The sequence below is a fragment of the Ranitomeya variabilis genome, chromosome 2 (assembly GCF_051348905.1).
Source record: "Ranitomeya variabilis isolate aRanVar5 chromosome 2, aRanVar5.hap1, whole genome shotgun sequence".
Taxonomy (NCBI): domain Eukaryota; kingdom Metazoa; phylum Chordata; class Amphibia; order Anura; family Dendrobatidae; genus Ranitomeya; species Ranitomeya variabilis.
In genome coordinates, this window is record NC_135233.1 from 367,386,016 (window position 1) to 367,404,576 (window position 18,561).

Sequence of the window (18,561 nt, forward strand, 5' to 3'; positions counted from 1 at the left end):
CTTTAGGATCTGGGTCACTTTGAGAAGAGACAAATTGTGAAGTCTAGACAACAAGGTCAGATCATTTCCAAATTGACAGATGGGGTATTCCCAATGCTCAGTCACTAGTAACTATCCTATGGTCTAAGGAAGGTCATGCATAGTGAAGACTAGCCCATCTGGTCCGATCCCATCGAAAAACTATTGTACCATGAGATCACCACATTGTAACCTACACAAAGTAAAGAATTTGTTGCCAACCGTATTGGGGCCAGATACCACAAGAAATTTTCAAGGTTATGTGGAGTCCATGTATTGATAGATCGGTGATGTTTTGGTGGCACAACATGAACCTACACAATTTTAGTTTTCATTTTATGAACGATCAGTGTTTATCATATGCACGGATGTAACACATAGGAAGTATACAGTACAACCACTATATTAGTGATAAGCGAACGATAAGGTGTTTTCTGAGCACGCTTGTGCACTAACTGAGTGTCTTCGGCTTGCTCAATTAATATGTTCTAGTTCCCGCGGTTGCATGTCTCTCTCCTGTTCGAAAGCAGCAACACATGTAGAGATTATCTGTCTGTTAGGCAATCCCTGTATGTGTTGTGGCTGTCGAACATCCACGAGACATGCAGCCATGGGGACTAGAACATAGTATTCGAACGCCGAAGACACTCGGTTAGCGCACAAGCGTGCTGAGATAACACCTTATCCGAGGATGCTAACATACATATATTGTGATATACACACACACTGGGTGCCTGTTCTCCTATGTAACAATACAATAATAATTTCATGTAGCTAATATTTCATTCATCTCTTTATTCCACCTCCGCCCTATACATATTCTATTAAAAAAAGCAAGCTTTTCAGGCAAATTCTTTTCTAAAGTACTACAAGTTCTGATGAGTTCCTCACTGCGGGGCGTAAACTTCCTGGAAATCAAAGTATTGAGACATATGAGCCTGTTACACAACTCGGTAGTGTTGCTTTGCCAAGCCAAACATGGGAAACCGTCCTCCCTCTGTGCAAATGGGCCGGGACTTTTACTGAAACGACTTCCGACTGCAGCAGAACAGCTCTGGTTACTTGATGGGGTTTATAGAGCTCTGTTACTAGGTCTGTACTCTGTAACCTGCCCTAGATAACATATGCCAGGGGATAGAGACTATTAATGCTAATTTCCCTGGAGCCCTAGTCTTCAATCTCATTATATAACTGGGGCGTAATGTTCTATAATGTAATAGTAGACCTGTCAGCCATGATAGGTTCACTATGGGCTATACAGGCCATACACGACCTGATTTATATGCCCAGTGTAGAGTTTCTTCCTGAGGTCATGGCTGGAAGGCCGGCAAAGGCCACTGAGACGATGCAACAGAATTGGTATTTGAGAATGTGAAGGTGTCTTGGACATTTTCTAGTCTATAGCAGATGGTATGGAAGACCCCCATATACAGCCAATTGTAGGTAGCAATTTTCACTTGGGCATCTGCTCTGAAAAACCTGTTAACCTATTCCACCAAAAGCCTTTTAGCATTACCATCAATGGATAAGATAATTTCCAAGTGAAATAGCCTTCAAGTGGCATTTAGGTCACGTGTTTGGCTATCTTCTGTAGTTGGAATGGTCTAGCTGCCCACGTATCTATTGAAAGACAGCAGCTCGACTACTTGGAAATGGTAAGTTCTGTGGCTGACTCTGTTCGCGGCACTGTGGCTGGTACTATTCCATGGCCGGCTTTGAGCACTGTGGCTAATACTGTTCTAGGGACTCTGCTGCTGTCATTGTTATGCGGGTACTGTAGTTCACATTGCTCTGGGAAAACTGTGGATGGCCCTCTTGTGGGACACTATTGTGGGGAAATAGTGACTGACTTGCTTGAGGAGCACTGTCTTCTTCTGGCAGTGTGATAGTGATATTCTCTTTGTACTGGGTCACCTTTACTAGCACACTCTTCTGAGGGCACTATGGCTGACTCGGTTCTGGAGACACCTTGGCTCTGTCCTACAGAAACTATGGCTGACACATCTGTGGCACAAGGTACTGTCTCTATACTATGCCAATTAGCTCTCCTCCAAAAAGCACACTGGCACTCTGAATCTACCCTATAAGCCATGTCTGACGCGTTAATCAGGCCTTTCCTCTTGACTACGGACCAAAGTGTCCTTCAAAAGAGACATCCATCTGCAGACAAGGGTATGGCTTCCTCTACAAGTTGTCATCGGAGTACCAGCTTTCTTCCTCCTTGAGGATAGCTTATTGAAATCCTTTTTTTCCCAGAAAGTCTTCACGAGTAGCAGTACCCACCTTGGCTTTAAACCTTAGTATTGGCACCATGGCTGTCATTCTTCTGAGGCACACTGATTGACTTGGTTCTTGGGCAATGTAGCTTACGCTCCTCTAGTGACGCTATGACTGGTACTCTTATGGGCCCCTGTACCACGGGCACTTAATATATGAACATGGCCCACCTTGTCCCCTTTCTATCCTTTTCTTATGTTCTGTGTAATCTTTTTATCCTTTGTTCTGGTACCGGTAGAGCAGTATATTTACAGGGTGTACGATATGTAGCCAAGGGCGTAACTGTAGACAGAGATAACTGTTCCACCCCGGCTGGAGCCTTGGACTACTAACCAGAGATACTTGTTGGTAATTCTACATCTTGAGGTCAATACCAAGAGCTGATCGATGAGATAACAAGTTGATCGACGCTCGTTTGAAGCCCTTTTTTTTCATGTCAAGTCCCTTGCTTACAAAAGACATAAGGCCGTGTTTTGCGGGCTGACCGCTAACATATGTCGGTCAGTGATCTGGAATGAATGCTCATTCTGTTCATTATTAGTGGCCCATGTAAATGTGCCTTAAAAAAGAGTTTGTTCCAAATTTTGATAGTTATCCCCTATCAATAGGTTAAGTGACAACTTACTGATTGCTGAGGGTCCGAATGTAGATAGTAGTCATCACCACAGGGAGCTGAGCGAAACGCTTGGCTATCTCTAGAAGTCCCATAGTGAATGAATTGAGCCGATGTGCACTTGTTCAGCTTCCCACCCGACAAGACAAGGCTCTGCAGAGCCCCACTCTCCGGTCGGACCCTCAGTGATCGCTAAGTTATCCCCTATCCTATGGCTATGGATAAGCGATAAGATCAAAACTTGGTACAAACTCTTTAAATTTGTGGAGATGTATTTAATTACACTAATTTCCCAAAAAGTTACATAATTTTGCAAACACTTTACTGGTTTTGTATCCATATTGAATTTTCTCCAATCACCTCCAGAGCTGCTTTCAAAATTCTGCTATCGCAGATGTGATCGAGCACTTTGTGAGCTCCCACAATGGATCCCGAAATCTGTACGCAGTAGGTAAAATATTTTAGGAAATACCTTTACACTCTGTTTTCCCCCAATGGTGGCTGATAGAAGCAATCACTGGCTGTAATGCTTGCATGTAAAGCATGGCGCTGTTGAGGCCGGTGATTGGCTGCAGTGGTCATGCGGATGTACGTGTGCAGTGCAGGATTAAGTGCTTACTAGGCTGTGACTGAGGGCTGAAGGATGAGGAATAACAGGGATTCTGCGGTGCAGTAGTCCACGTTGTGGAGTTGGACTTTAAGAAGCAGCGGAAACTTTTTTGGGATGCCTGCCTAGCATAATAAGTGATTCCATGGAATGGAGGAAATATATGAAGGAAATGTTTCATTTATTAACACGCTGGCAGCCTGACCGTACACGCCGCGCTGCCAGCAGCTGCCTGCCACTTTTACGAGCATGAAGCAGTGAAGAACTTACGGGAACTCGGAGCCGGTAATATTTACACTCCGCTTTTATGATCACCAAAACTTCCAGCATCCACTCAAGTTAATGTTTAAGAAAAAGAAATAAAAGCCGGCGGATCTCACACTGGATTTAAAGGAATGCCGAATTAACATTTTAACACCTAAAATGAATGGCAGTCAGCCGAAAATACAAACAAATAGTAAACTGCTCAATGTTCTTAAAGGGGTTAGTATCACTTTATTTATAAAAGGATATTTTCAGATAGTTCATGTAAAAACAAACACTTTTGCAATTTACTGTTCATTAAAATTTGCAGCCGTTTTTGAGATATTAACAGTTTTATTTTGTTTACAGCTGGTTGCCTGGGACACCGACCACCGCTGCTGTCAATATAATATGCATTGCGCTGAAGCTAGCCAGGATTAGGAGGTAGCTGCACGCTCAGGCGATCCTGACCAGTGCTTACAAGCTTTTAAGCACTGTGCATGTTCGACCACCAATGCTAGACAGCAATGGTGGTCCGTCACAGCAAGCTGTATACAAATGAAACGTGTAAATAAGTTTCAAGAACGGCTCAAACTTTTGTAAAATTGCTTGTTTTTACCCAGATAATGCAACAATACTTATCGTCCAAGATGGGAACAACCCCTTAAAGGGGATCTCTACTTTGGACAGGTTTCCTTCTGCTGTGATTGTCAGTGATCAGCCGCAATCTGTCAAAGAACCTTGTAATAAGTGTTAAAACTCCCTGCAGTGCCACCACTGGCCAAAAGGAGTATTACATGATGCATTTTTTTAAATCAAGCACATGGATGTGTTGGGTCATCCAGTGACATAGGTGGTCTTTAAAGTGCCGACTTTATTGTGAAGGTCCCAAATGAGGGTCCACCCGTTACCAATACAGATAACCATGGAATAAATGGCGCTATAACAATAAATAATAATAATAACCACACAATGACAGGAGAAAATGTGCCCTGGTCAGGTCATTTTTGCACCTGCCTCTCTATAATAAAAGGCCAAACATCACTCTGCCCATGTGCATAGGAAAAAGCAAAAAAACAATGAAAAAGGGGAACACATAAGTAACAGCGTGATGACAGAAGTCTTGCGCCAGTGCTAACTTGCTGACTGCATTTCTAAGAACTGATACAGAAGAAAGTCCTCCCGGCTTATGATTTGTGTATATATTATATTGACGTGCATTCCAGGGGGTTGTGGAGACCTGCAGTGTTGACATAGTTTCATTTAAAGGGGCCACGCATGCTAATCCTTAATATACAGATTGAAAAGGTTAATTTAAAGGGACCAGGCACCCTAATCCTTAATGCATATGCTTGAAAGCTTCATTTAAAGGGGCCACAAATGCTAATAATCAAGGCATATGCTGTAAAGTTTCATCTAAAGGGGCCATACATACTAATCCTTAATGCATATACTTGAAAATTTAATTTAAAGGAGCCACGCATGCTAATCCTTAAAGTATAGTTTGGAAAGTTTCATTTAAAGGAGCCACACATATTAATCCTTAAAGCATAGTTTGGAAAAGTTTCATTTAAAGGGGCCACACACAATAATTCCTAGTGCCTATTCTTGCACTTTTGTACGAGCAGAGTCTTTTAGTTGACTGTTTCAGACAATGTTGAGAAATTGTGATGACGGTCTAGACCTTACGATGGCACCGAGATAGAGCAAGTCTAATAAAAGCCACCATTGTCCCGTGCTTTAAGCACTTCTCAATAAGGTTAATCCCTTGTAATATGCCGTGCCTGCCTCGCTTTCCTTCTTCTCTTCTTGTTTTCTTTCTCCAGTTTCCTTAGTTTCTCTCTTCTGCCCTCTTTGCATTCTTTCTCCCTTTTCACTCTTTCATTTGCTTTTTTTTTTCCTCCCCCCACCCTCCCTTCCTTCTCATAATGTGATCTTGGCTGGAGACTGACTTGTTTTCCTAAGCAAGGAGAGAGATTAGCTAACGCCTCCCCCCCTCCACCACCCTTCCCTTATCCTCCTCTCTGGACTTCACCCTAAGGGTGACATCATTTGTAGGTGGGGTATCACCACTGTATATAAGGAAGGCGGCTGGGAGGCTCTGTACTGCACTGACTGCTCACAAGAATCACTGGGTGTAGGAGCAAGCACTTATTTTTTGGATCATTATGTCCACAATGCTGGATATACAAACAATCTACGAGGTGAGACCTTGGGGAGTGCCACTTGGCATTTGGGGGGAGAGGGATCTTTTCTCAAGGGTAGAGAGAACATTATAGTTCCTTAAGGTTCCATATTCTACAGAATTGCTCCAGAATCCGTATTGTAATGTTTTGTATAACTTTGTTATTGTGTTGTGACTTTTTTTTAACGTAACTGTGTCTACGTTAGGTGGACTGATAGGGTGGGACCCCTACATAGGAAATGCAGGGTCACTAAGGGGGGATAACGTATAGGTTGGGACTTGGATATAGACCGGACACAGAGGTGATGTGAAGGTCAAGGGACTGTTGCATTTGGAAGGGTTGCAGAGTAGAACAGATAAAATCAGAGAGGAAAGGGTTGTCGGTGGGTCCTAAAAGCTCATGAGGACGTCCGTAGGGTCGGGAGATAGGATAGGCAGTCTGTTTTTGGCTACAATATGGACTATCCGATGCAGAGGTCAAGGGACTGTAGTGTTTAGGAGGATCTGGAAAGGTCGCAGAGTGGAACAGGTAAAATCAAGATGGAAAGGGTTGTCGGTAGTGCCCTCAGTCTGTAGGATAGACCCAGAGGTACCGGTGCTGCCTGATATCTCACATCCCTTCATTGGGCTCATGTAACCAGGGCCATGGACGACTTTAGAGATAAAACCTGCCATGACAACTAAGCTGGACTGACCTCATTCTCTTGTCCTGTCTGCTGTCACTTTTTGTATGAATGTCACCCTGTTTCTGCACCTGCCCGTCACTCCGTGGTTGTGTTACCCAATACCCCTGTCAATAGGTGGCTCTTCGTGAATCTTAGACCTTTGCATTCCTGACAGTTGTGCTTCATACCTCATAGTCTGTCTTCTGTGCCTCGTCAACTAACCTTTGTACCCCTCTGTCCTGTCCCAGCTCAAGTGTCGGTGGGGTTGAGTACTTCTTGTCTATTATTGTCTTTTGAACTTTACCACTTTTGTTGCACGATTCCTCTTAGACCTTGGACCTTTCTATGCCATAAAACCTTATCTGCTGTCAGTCCTGAAAATGTGCTGTCACTTGGCTGTTTTTTTCTGACAGTCCTCATAACTTGCCATGACTCACATCTACTTCCGCTTAACTCTTGTAATGCTGTTTCCCAGGCATAGTACATTACTACCCCTTTGCCTTACCAGTACACGTCTATCCTACCAGTCCTCGTACACTTCTACCCCTCGGCCCTATCGGACCTTATACATTACTATCACTCAGTACTACTGGTCCTTATCCCTTGCTACTCCTCTGCCATACCAGTCATTATCATTTACTTTCCATCTGTTCTTCCTATACTTATACTTTACTTTCCCTCTGTCCTACCAGTTCTTATACTTTACTACCCCTCTATTCTACTAGTCCTTATACTTTACTTTCCCGCTATCCTACCAGTCCTTTTACATTACTACCACTCTGTCCTACCGGTCTCTATACTTTACTACCTCTGTCCTATCATTCCTTATACTTACTTTTCCCCAACCTCACCAGTCTCCTTACATTACTACCCTCTGTCCCTCCAGTCCTCAAACATTACTACCACTCTGTCCTATCAGTCCTTATATTTGACTTTCCCTCAGCTGTACCAGTCCTCATACATTATTACCCCTCTATCCTACCAGTCCTCATACATTACTACCCTCTGTCCCACCAGTCCTTATACATTACTACCCCTCTGTCCTGCCAGGCCTTATACTTTGCCACTTTCCAGCTGCTTGTTCTGTTTCATGGATGGGTTGTATTTTTGCCTCAGGCCCATCATATTCAGATACAACTCTGCTTGTCTGACAAGCTTCTGCTTGTCTGTCTGTCCTATATACATAAATTTGACAAAGAATGAGGGCCAGGCTTCCTGTTTGAATGCACAGCTGAAATGATTTGACTTTCAGACTTTTTTTTCGATGTGAATGTTGCAGATAATATAAATCATGTACTTTGCCATCTATATGTATGTAGGACACACATACACCTGGTCTTATGGGTATGAGAGAACTTGTTTTTCTTGTTGTGTTGTTAATATATAGTTATGGTACTAAGGTATGGATCACAAACTTAAAGCACTGCATTGACAATGGTTGGGTTTGGCCTAGGTATCACCCTAACTCTTTTGCATTATGTAAACCTCCAGAACCTTCGCAACTTGAATTTGTCAGAAGACATAGAGAACACCAATGACCATATCTTCACCAACACCAAGAGGAGACATTCTTGTGCCCCTGAAGTCTATGATGAAACAAAGTGGTCTGCTCGTTGGAATTTTGAGCCTCACCGTGCTCCATTCAGAGCCGATCGTTCCATCAGCCTTACCGAAGGGCCCCGAGCAGCACTACCTCCACCGCCACCGGGATTCCCTCCTTTGAAAGCTCCATTGCCTTCTCTTCCTGCTCCATCACCTCGTTACAAGACAGAGCTGTGTCGTACCTTTTCTGAAACAGGTACCTGTAAATATGGCTCCAAATGCCAGTTTGCTCATGGTCAAGGTGAGCTAAGAGAACCAAACCGTCATCCAAAGTACAAGACAGAGTATTGCCACAAGTTCCACCTCTATGGAGAGTGCCCATATGGGTCTCGATGCAATTTTATCCACCACCCAGCTGAACAAGGTAGTTGTCCTCAACCTCAACACGTTCTACGCCAAAGTCTCAGCTACAGCGGTGTACCCATTAGAAGAGCCTCTCCTCCACCACCAGGTTTTCCAGATCCTGCTTCGTTCTCCAGAGCTCCATCAGTATCTCCTCCTCCCAGTGATTCAATCTTCTCTCCTGCTCCTTCTGAGACCAGAAGCCATGTGTCTTCCCTCAAAGGAATGGATTCCTGTACTCGTTGTTGCTCATGCCGATGCTCCAGAGCTGGGAATCTTGTTCAAGACCCTTTCTCCAACTATCAACTCCTACGTTCACCTTCTTCCAGTTCCTTGACCGAAAACGAGTGTTACAGCAGTGGCTCCGAGTCTCCAGTTTTTGAGGTGCCAAGTCAAGCGCTTACTAACAAGCGATTGCCTATCTTCCACAGGCTTTCTGTATCTGATTGAGGAATTAAATGTGGAGAAAAGCATCAGAACAAAATTTTAATTTCAGCCCTGCTGTCACACAAGCATCGGGACACTTACGAAACAAAAAAAAAGTTCTGTGAAGTTACAACTACCGGCAGAAGAACCACCTCTAATCAAGTGCCTTTTCGTTGATTCTCAGGGCTTTACGCAGTTTGGGGTGAAGGCTTCAAAAGTAGCCTTGAGAGACATGACTGTTTTTGCACATATGGAAACCGCCCTTTTCCAACAAACAAAAAGTCTATTGTTAACCTATGCGGATATGGAGTCCTGTAAGATTCCGGAGATGACAGGTGCATTTTCTTGTGTAAGGGCCTACCCTACTACTTGCTGTGTACTGTAGATTGGGGTCAAGCTCTGAATTCATGTAGCAAAACAAGGTGTATAGCATGTTTACTGCCCCTAGTCTCCTCTCCCATAGTTTGGGCTGGACCTAAACTTTGGGGGAACGGGACCCAGCGTGGACCAGTATCCCAGTTGTGAAAAAAAGCCTGACTTTTTACTCCTGTGAACCCCCCCCTCACCGCCCCCCAAAAAACTTTTAAACTTTTCTGGAAGTGCTGCAATGCATTGCAATGTTATAATACAATACTATAATATTACAATATCATTGTGTATTATACCGATACACTACTACATGCATAATATACACTACACTGTGTATACCCATCCCTGACATTCAGGTACCACCATTTTCCCCTCCCGTTGACTTTTTTGCATGCCCCTTGCTCTTATATATAACTTGAGTCTCTGGAAGACGTCAAGATCTGTAGTATTGCCTCGACTTAGTACCCCACTGATAAATGAGGCATGTAATACGCCCTACTATACCTGTAATAGACCAATGAGGTGTGAGAATTCATTAGCGATGCGTCGTTATGTTGATTGGTCCATAACTGGCGCCAAGTCTGTGCCTAAGAGTGAAATTCCATGAAGTCCTAAATACCACGCAAGGCTTCTCATTCTTGGTATTATGACAACCCTGCGCAATGCATTTTAGTACTCCCATCTCTAGGATCTTTACAGTGTGCCTTATACCTCACAGGATGGCTGATACAGGAGTTAAAATCAGGTGCTTTATGGGAAATATCAGCAAAAAAATCCAGTAGTAATTAATACCGTGATCATAGTAATCCAAAGTGTGTATCTTCTAACACATATGTATCTATTTATGTCCTATTTATTACCAAATAAATTTTATATCTATTTATCTTTTTTGTATTATTTTTGGAAATAATATATATTTGTCAGAAAATAAGTTTGTAATCACTTAAGTGAAATAAATGAAGCTAATAAAAAGATAAATTTGCATAAATATGGCTTATTTCTTGTCTGGGGAACCTGAGGAATGGGGAATGGTAAAATAGGTACCATGAAGAATCTTGGCTGCACTATAGGACCCCTCTAGGTTTGTCCTTCTGAAGGTCCACTATGTCACAATCTTACACTACAATGGTCTCTTAGAGTCATTGTCCCATAAACATGTATCCCCTATCCACAGCATAGGTGATAAATGTATGATCATCAGGGGTTCGATTGGGATCAAGAGATCAGTGTCCCAAATTTAATTGTGCGTATGTTGCAGTTGTGAGCATGTGTGACCACTGCTCCAATCATGGACTTTAAGAATGGTGGTCGCACATGCTCTCTACAGTTCCATCTTTAGGATTGGTGCTCACTACAGCTTCATATTTGGGAATAGTGGTCACACATGCTCACTACAGCTCCAACTTTAGGAGTGGTGGTCTCACATACTCACTAAACTTCTATCTTTAGTAGTGTTGGTCACACATGTCTTCTACTGCTTCATCTTTAGAAATGGTGGTCACACATGCTCACTACAGTCCAAATTTTAGAAATAGTCGTCAGACATTCTCACTACAGCTCCATCTTTAAAAATTGTGGTTGCACATATTAACTACATTTCCATATTTAGTAGTGGTGGTCACACATGCTCACTACAGCTCGATCTTTAGCAATGATGGTCGCACATGCTCACTACAGTTCCATCTTTAGGAATAGTGGTCGCACATGCTCACTACAGCTCCATCTTTAGGAATAGTGGTCACACATGCTCACTACAGTTCCGTCTTTAGGAATAGTGGTCGCACATGCTCACTACAGCTCCATCTTTAGTAGTAGTGGGTTCAGATACTCACTACATTTCCATATTTAGTAGTGGTGGTCAGACATGCTCACTACAGTTGCATCTTTAGCAATGGTGGTCACACATGCTCACTACAGCTCCATCTTTAGCAATGGTGGTCAGACATACTCACTACAGCTCCATCTTTAGCAATGGTGGTCGGACATGCTCACTACAGCTCCATCTTTAGCAATGGTCGTCAGACATGCTCACTACAGCTCCATCTTTAGCAATGCTGTTCGGAAATGCTCACTACAGCTCCATCTTTAGGAATGGTGGTCGGACATGCTCACTACAGCTCCATCTTTAGCAATGGTCGTCAGACATGCTCACTACAGCTCCATCTTTAGCAATGGTGGTCGGAAATGCTCACTACAGCTCCATATTTAGGAATGGTGGTCGGACATGCTCACTACAGCTCCATCTTTAGGAATAGTGGTCGCACATGCTCACTACAGCTCCATCTTTAGGAATAGTGGTCACACATGCTCGCTACAGTTCCGTCTTCAGGAATAGTGGTCGCACATGCTCACTACAGCTCCATCTTTAGGAGTAGTGGGTTCAGATACTCACTACATTTCCATATTTAGTAGTGGTGGTCAGACATGCTCACTACAGTTGCATCTTTAGCAATGGTGGTCACACATGCTCACTACAGCTCCATCTTTAGCAATGGTGGTCGGAAATGCTCACTACAGCTCCATCTTTAGGAATGGTGGTCGGACATGCTAACTACAGCTCCATCTTTAGGAATTGTGGTCGGACATGCTCACTACAGTTGCATCTTTAGCAATGGTGGTTGAACATGCTCACCACAGCTCCATCTTTGCGAATAGTAGTCAGACACTCACTACAGCACGATTCACACAGAATAATTTAGTCTCCCCAATTCCTGTAATCCCGTTAAACCCCTTTAAATGAACATAAACCCTTCAGGCAAAGACAGTTGCAAATGGAGGTTATTTTCTTTTAAAGAGGAGCCTGATTTAGCTTTATATCCCAACTCCTGTGGCAAAGCTCAATACTGATTCCTAGGAGGTGGTACTAGAAACCCTGTACTCTTCCTCCGTAAAGAGACTATTTGCATATTTTCCCAAAGATCATTGCACAGCTTCACTCCTTAAAGAGTAATTGTTGTTTAACATTTTTTATTTCAGAAATCAATAGTACAAGTGAAAATAAGAAACTATGTAATATATCTTATCAGAGAAATCTGTTTCTTTCTTTTCCTGGACTGAGCTTTCATTATCAATTCATGGGGGAAAATCTGTATTCACTGAAGTCCAGGAGAAGAAAGAAGCACATTTCTCTAATAAGATATATTACAAAGTTTCATATTTTCATGTATATTATTGATTTATGGGGGAAAAAAATGAAAATGATGGTGACCCTTTAAGAAGAAACTTTACTATTTAAACAAGACAGGAATATGGCGTCTTGGAGGAAAACAGACTAAATGGCTGGCATAGCTCTGATGATTCTCTCAAAAACGGCATATATTCTATATGGCTCTATAAATGTTTTTTTTTTTTTTTACATGTGCCTGACTTTATAAAAAAAAAATCACCGTATGGGGCCCACCATGCCCTTTTTCTATAGAGGAGTGTGTTGTGAAGGTAGGTATGACCTGGACAGCCATTTATGGACGGGGTATGGACAAAGAGGTGCAAACATGCAAAGAGGAATGGTTTTTTTTAGACACAGTCCCTACCTGGTTATGGGCACAATCTATAAGAACAAGGTATGAGGTGTCCTCTCGGATAATTTGGTGGCCCTCCGATTTTCCCAGTGGGATCCCTTATTAATTAGCCATGCCTATAATGGAACTTTCAATAGAAATTGTTAATTATATCCTGTGAAGAATGATAGAGAAGTTTAATAAATACTTATGTAAGCGTGAATAATCATAAAGTGAATCAGCGTGCAGGACTCGCCGGATCAACAATCTGTGCTTAATTAAATGTGAGGCTCTGGTTAATCACTGAAACACTTAATCACACTGACTCATTATTGTGAGTCGGAAATTGACAATTGTTTTTCAAACCAACCTATGAAATATTAATTGAAAAGTCCAGGCAAAAGCTGAGGAACTGAAGATTCTCTCATTGGTTCTGCATCCATTAATTAGTGGACCTATCACCTTCACACATGCTGTAGAATATTATAGTAAGGAGACTGTATATATATATATATATATATATATATATATATATATATATATATATATACATATATATATATATACATATATGAAAAAAAATACCTTTGGAATAATAATGACTATAATTATATCAATTATGTTAATCACAGTTTATGGGAGCGGCCATCATGGGATTGGCAGCTCAGCATGCTGTGTTCTAATGAACACTGCAAGATTCCAGGCTGGTTTTTGGATCTTCACTCTGCACTGGGGCTTCCATCATCACGTATGCCTCTTATGTGACAATATGCATCACCCGAGGAGCAGTCTACTGGGTGTTAGGTGAAGCACAGCATGACCACTCCATGCAGGAATCCCCATAGCAGAGGGAAGATGCAGGAAGAGATCATTGCATTGGATGGAGGGAGCTGCGCAGAGTTCCGTACGGGGGGCTGCAACGGTGGGACAGGGAAGCATCAAAGTGACTATATTTTTTTTTTCCACCCTACACCTATTATTCTCTGGAAAGACCCCAGAGCATAATAATGAACAACCCATTTGCAATAATTTCATGCAAACTGGCTAAATTTGAGCAACAATGGAATTAAAACTTCAGCAGATTCAAACATCCCTATTAAAAGGGTTGTCATCCACTCAAACAACCCCCTTTACAATTGCTATATTCTCCAGTGTAAAATAAAAAAACTGCTTAAATTTACCCCCAGTGCCGGCACTGCTCCATTGTTATGTCATGTGAGCGCTGCAGCCAATCAACGGCTGCTTCTCTCTGCATCTGCTCTCTGACTGTCCGTTGCATCTGAAGGAAATGCTCACGTGACGTTGCTGAGACCCTATGTCGTTGGAAGAGTGAGGTGAGAAGGGGTTGTCTGACTGTCCTTGAGAGTCACTGAGGGAATCCTTCTACCAGGCCAGTGCTGGGCGCTCATCACTTTGACAAACATGTAGGCCGGGCTCCACTTACAACTCGTGCTGCCCTCTGCACCAAGTCTGAACACTTTCCATAAAGTTGGATTCACCCATCTGTGTGTCATGGTTAGAGTATGGACTGGAACACGATGGATGCGTCAGCCACCTGTCTCTTGACCCGAACTCAACAGCTGTATATATATCTATAAGGCCGCAAGTGATCCATGCATTGCGGTCCATACCGCAAATCTAAAACCTGGGATGAGGGGAGTGGTTAAAGGGGTTGTCCGGTCAAGTATCAGTGGGGTCCGACATTTAATGTGGTATCTGTCACAGTTTCCATGAGGAAAATCTGTGGAGTTCACATTGAAAAAAATAGGAGGCAGTTTGTGGCAGCTTCATGGGTCATCTGCACAGAAAGAGCTGCTTGCCGATCATGGTAATAGATTGTGTCTTCCCAGCAGATGCAGAGGAGGATCGCTGAGTTGTTGCTGTAGCACAACAGTTACCATTGTACACATCAGCCCAGCGATTAATGTTATTACACCTGATTTTGAATGAAATAATATAATTTTTCTTGATAGGTCCTCTGTAAGCTCCACCCATGAGGATCCTGTACTAGGTAGAACATCAGTTTTGTCCTCAGTGACTTCCTTTTATTACATTATTAGTATGGTTTCAGTAGACCTTGATCATTGTTTGCTGATTGAAGAAATCTTTGGAAAAATAAATTGCTCTCTTTATCAAATAGGTTTGAGCGTGGCGGTCAATCAGATGTGTCCTTCTTCTTTCCCCTCCACGTCTTTAAAGTCAACAATGAACTTTCCACTATCTAGGCAAGGATTTACTTTACTGCGTGGGCATAGTGTTTAACAATCCTGACCAAGACAAAGTAGTTTGTTGGCACCCTCGTGGCACCCAATAGCCAGGCCACATACCCCAATACCCCACCCCCACAGTTATGCCTCTGAGTGGAAAATGCCAAAGATCTGATTGACACTTCCATCCCAATAACCCATATGCTCCCCCGAACCATTTGAGGAGCGTCATTACACATCACATTGTAAAATCACTCGCAATTTCACAGCTAAAATATGTTCCTCATTTTTCAAGTGTAATTTTTGTAGGAGTGTGCCTTTAACCCCATACATTCCGAATACGAGGCCAATCCTCTGATATCGCCTTCCTCGTCACAACATGGATGAATAGTGATTACTGAGGTAAATTAATTCTGCCCACTGTTACTTTTTGAATGGGCCTATTCTTGGAAGACCCCCGTATAGTGATTTACAGTGAGGACGGGCGCTGTGCCCCTAGCCGGAGGACTAGTGACCCAAGCCGTGTTTATAATGACACGTAAGGAGTTGTCAGGGAGACGGTCCGGAGCGATGAGACACTTCCTTCTCTTCAAATATCCATGTAACATGACATCAGCCCCATCAGCACCTGTGTAAATAATGGCATCACATGGCGGAGCGCTGTCATCAGCAAGAAGCAAGTGTGTGTGACAGCCTACCCCGCCGAGAGCGCACCACCCAAATATCTTGAGAAAGGTCCACACTTGGGACCGAAACATCCCTGCATGGGCTATTAAAGAACACTTTATTAATACAGTTGGTGTGCTGCCTCAACTCTATTTTTTATTTTATCTATTATCTATCTATAACCAATCTATCGATTATCATCTATTATCTATCTATATATCTATCTATTTCTTATCTATCTCAGAGGCGTAGCTAGGGTTTCAGTTCAGGAGGGCGAAACTTCTGAGTGGGCCGCTAACCAGGTAACCTTCATTACAACTGGGTGACGCACCCTAATAGTGGAGGAGAACCTCAGCAGATGATCGCGCTGTTACTGAAAATAATCTATATATATAATTGTCTAAGGGTTTTTCCGTCTGTCTGTCTGTCTGTCTGTCTGTCTGTCTGTCTGTCTGTCTGTCTGTCCTGGAAATCACTCCATATAAGGTATGGTCTACAAACAGGATACCTTATATGGAGTGGTCGGCGGTTTGTAGACCATACCTTATATGGAGTGGTCGGCGGTTTGTAGACCATACCTTATATGGAGTGGTCGGCGGTTTGTAGACCATACCTTATATGGAGTGGTTGGCGGTTTGTAGACCATACCTTATATGGAGTGGTCGACGGTTTGTCGGGCGGCCTCGACCAATCAGAGATGGGCACAGCATGGCGACGATGATGTCATAATGGTTGCCATGGCGACGATGATGTCATAAAGGTTGCCTCGACCAATCAGCGACGGGCACAGTCTGCCGCGAATCACATACTACGGGGACATGCATATTCTAGAATACATTAGATGCATTAGAATCGGGCCACAGTCTAGTCTCTATATAAAGACCAACATGGATATTACCGCCATATGGTCAGTGGTAGATACCAGTCATACAGAACATATAAGAGATCACTGCACAGTTACAGATAATGACTTACCGCTGACATTCTCTGATGGAATCATTCATTTTTCCCGTCTTTTCCATCTGGCCCAGACCAACATGACATCTTCTGACAGCCAGGACTCGTCTGCAGAGAATACAACAGACACATTTCACTCCTCATATTCCAGCCCCATCACCATCTATTCCCAACCTGCACAAACTCCTCATCCTGCTGATACCCCAATACTGAGCCGCTGCTGCCATGTGTCCCTATTACTGCACCTGATACCCCAATACTGAGCCGCTGCTGCCGTATGTGTCCCTATTACTGCCCCTGATACCCCAATACTGAGCCGCTGCTGCCGTATGTGTCCGTATTACTGCCCCTGATACCCCAATACTGAGCCGCTGCTGCCATGTGTCCCTATTACTGCACCTGATACCCCAATACTGAGCCGCTGCTGCCGTACGTCACCCTATTACTGCTCCTGATACCCCAATACTGAGCCGCTGCTGCCGTATGTGTCCGTATTACTGCCCCTGATACCCCAATACTGAGCCGCTGCTGCCGTATGTGTCCCTATTACTGCACCTGATACCCCAATACTGAGCCGCTGCTGCCGTATGTGTCCCTATTACTGCCCCTGATACCCCAATACTGAGCCGCTGCTGCCGTATGTGTCCGTATTACTGCCCCTGATACCCCAATACTGAGCCGCTGCTGCCATGTGTCCCTATTACTGCACCTGATACCCCAATACTGAGCCGCTGCTGCCGTACGTCCCCCTATTACTGCTCCTGATACCCCAATACTGAACCGCTGCTGCCGTATGTGTCCGTATTACTGCCCCTGATACCCCAATACTGAGCCGCTGCTGCCGTATGTGTCCCTATTACTGCCCCTGATACCCCAATACTGAGCCGCTGCTGCCATATGTCTTTCTATTACTGCCCCTTATACCCCAATACTGAGCCGCTGCTGCCGTATGTGTCCGTATTACTGCACCTGATACCCCAATACTGAGCCGCTGCTGCCATATGTCTTTCTATTACTGCCCCTTATACCCCAATACTGAGCCACTGCTGCCGTATGTGTCCCTATTACAGCCCCTGATACCTCAATACTGAGTCGCTACTGCCGTATGTGTCCCTATTACTCCACCTGATACCACAATACTGAGCCGCTGCTGCCATATGTGTCACTATTACTGCCCCTGATACCCCAATACTGAGCCGCTGCTGCCGTTTGTGTCCCTATTACTGCACCTGATACCCCAATACTGAGCTGCTGCTGCCACATGTGTCCCTATTACTGCCCCTGATACCCCAATACTGAGCCGCTGCTGCCGTATGTGTCCCTATTACTGCACCTGATACCCCAATACTGAGCCGCTGCTGCCGTATGTGTCCCTATTACTGCCCCTGATACCCCAATACTGAGCCGCTGCTGCCGTATGTGTCCCTATTAGTGCCCCTGATACCTCAATACTGAGTCGCTACTGCCGTATGTGTCCCTATTACTCCACCTGATACCACAATACTGAGCCGCTGCTGCCATATGTGTCCTTATTACTGCCCGATACCCCAATACTGAGCCTCTGCTGCCGTATGTGTCCCTATTACTGCCCCTGATACCCCAATACTGAACCGCTGCTGCCGTATGTGTCCCTATTACTGCCCCTGATACCTCAATACTGAGCCACTGCTGCCGTATGTGTCCCTATTACTGCACCTGATACCCCAATACTGACCGCTGCTGGCTGCCGTATGTGTCCCTATTACTGCCCCTGATACCCCAATACTGAGCCGCTGCTGCCGCATGTGTCCCTATTACTGCACCTGATACCCCTATACTGAGCCGCTGCTGCCGTATGTGTCCCTATTACTGCACCTGATACCCCAATACTGAGCCGCTGCTGCCGTA

At 43.9% G+C, this 18,561-nt stretch overlaps 1 protein-coding gene across 1 annotated transcript; it reads left to right on the forward strand.

Moving 5' to 3' along the window:
- The first annotated feature begins 5,826 nt into the window (after positions 1–5,826).
- On the forward strand, positions 5,827–10,335 carry LOC143806005 (mRNA decay activator protein ZFP36-like). The gene is made up of 2 exons (XM_077285885.1): positions 5,827–5,962; positions 8,100–10,335. Exons 1-2 carry the CDS (start codon positions 5,927–5,929, stop codon positions 9,000–9,002), a joined length of 939 nt encoding a protein of 312 aa, XP_077142000.1. The 5' UTR covers positions 5,827–5,926; the 3' UTR covers positions 9,003–10,335.
- The last annotated feature ends 8,226 nt before the right edge of the window (positions 10,336–18,561 follow it).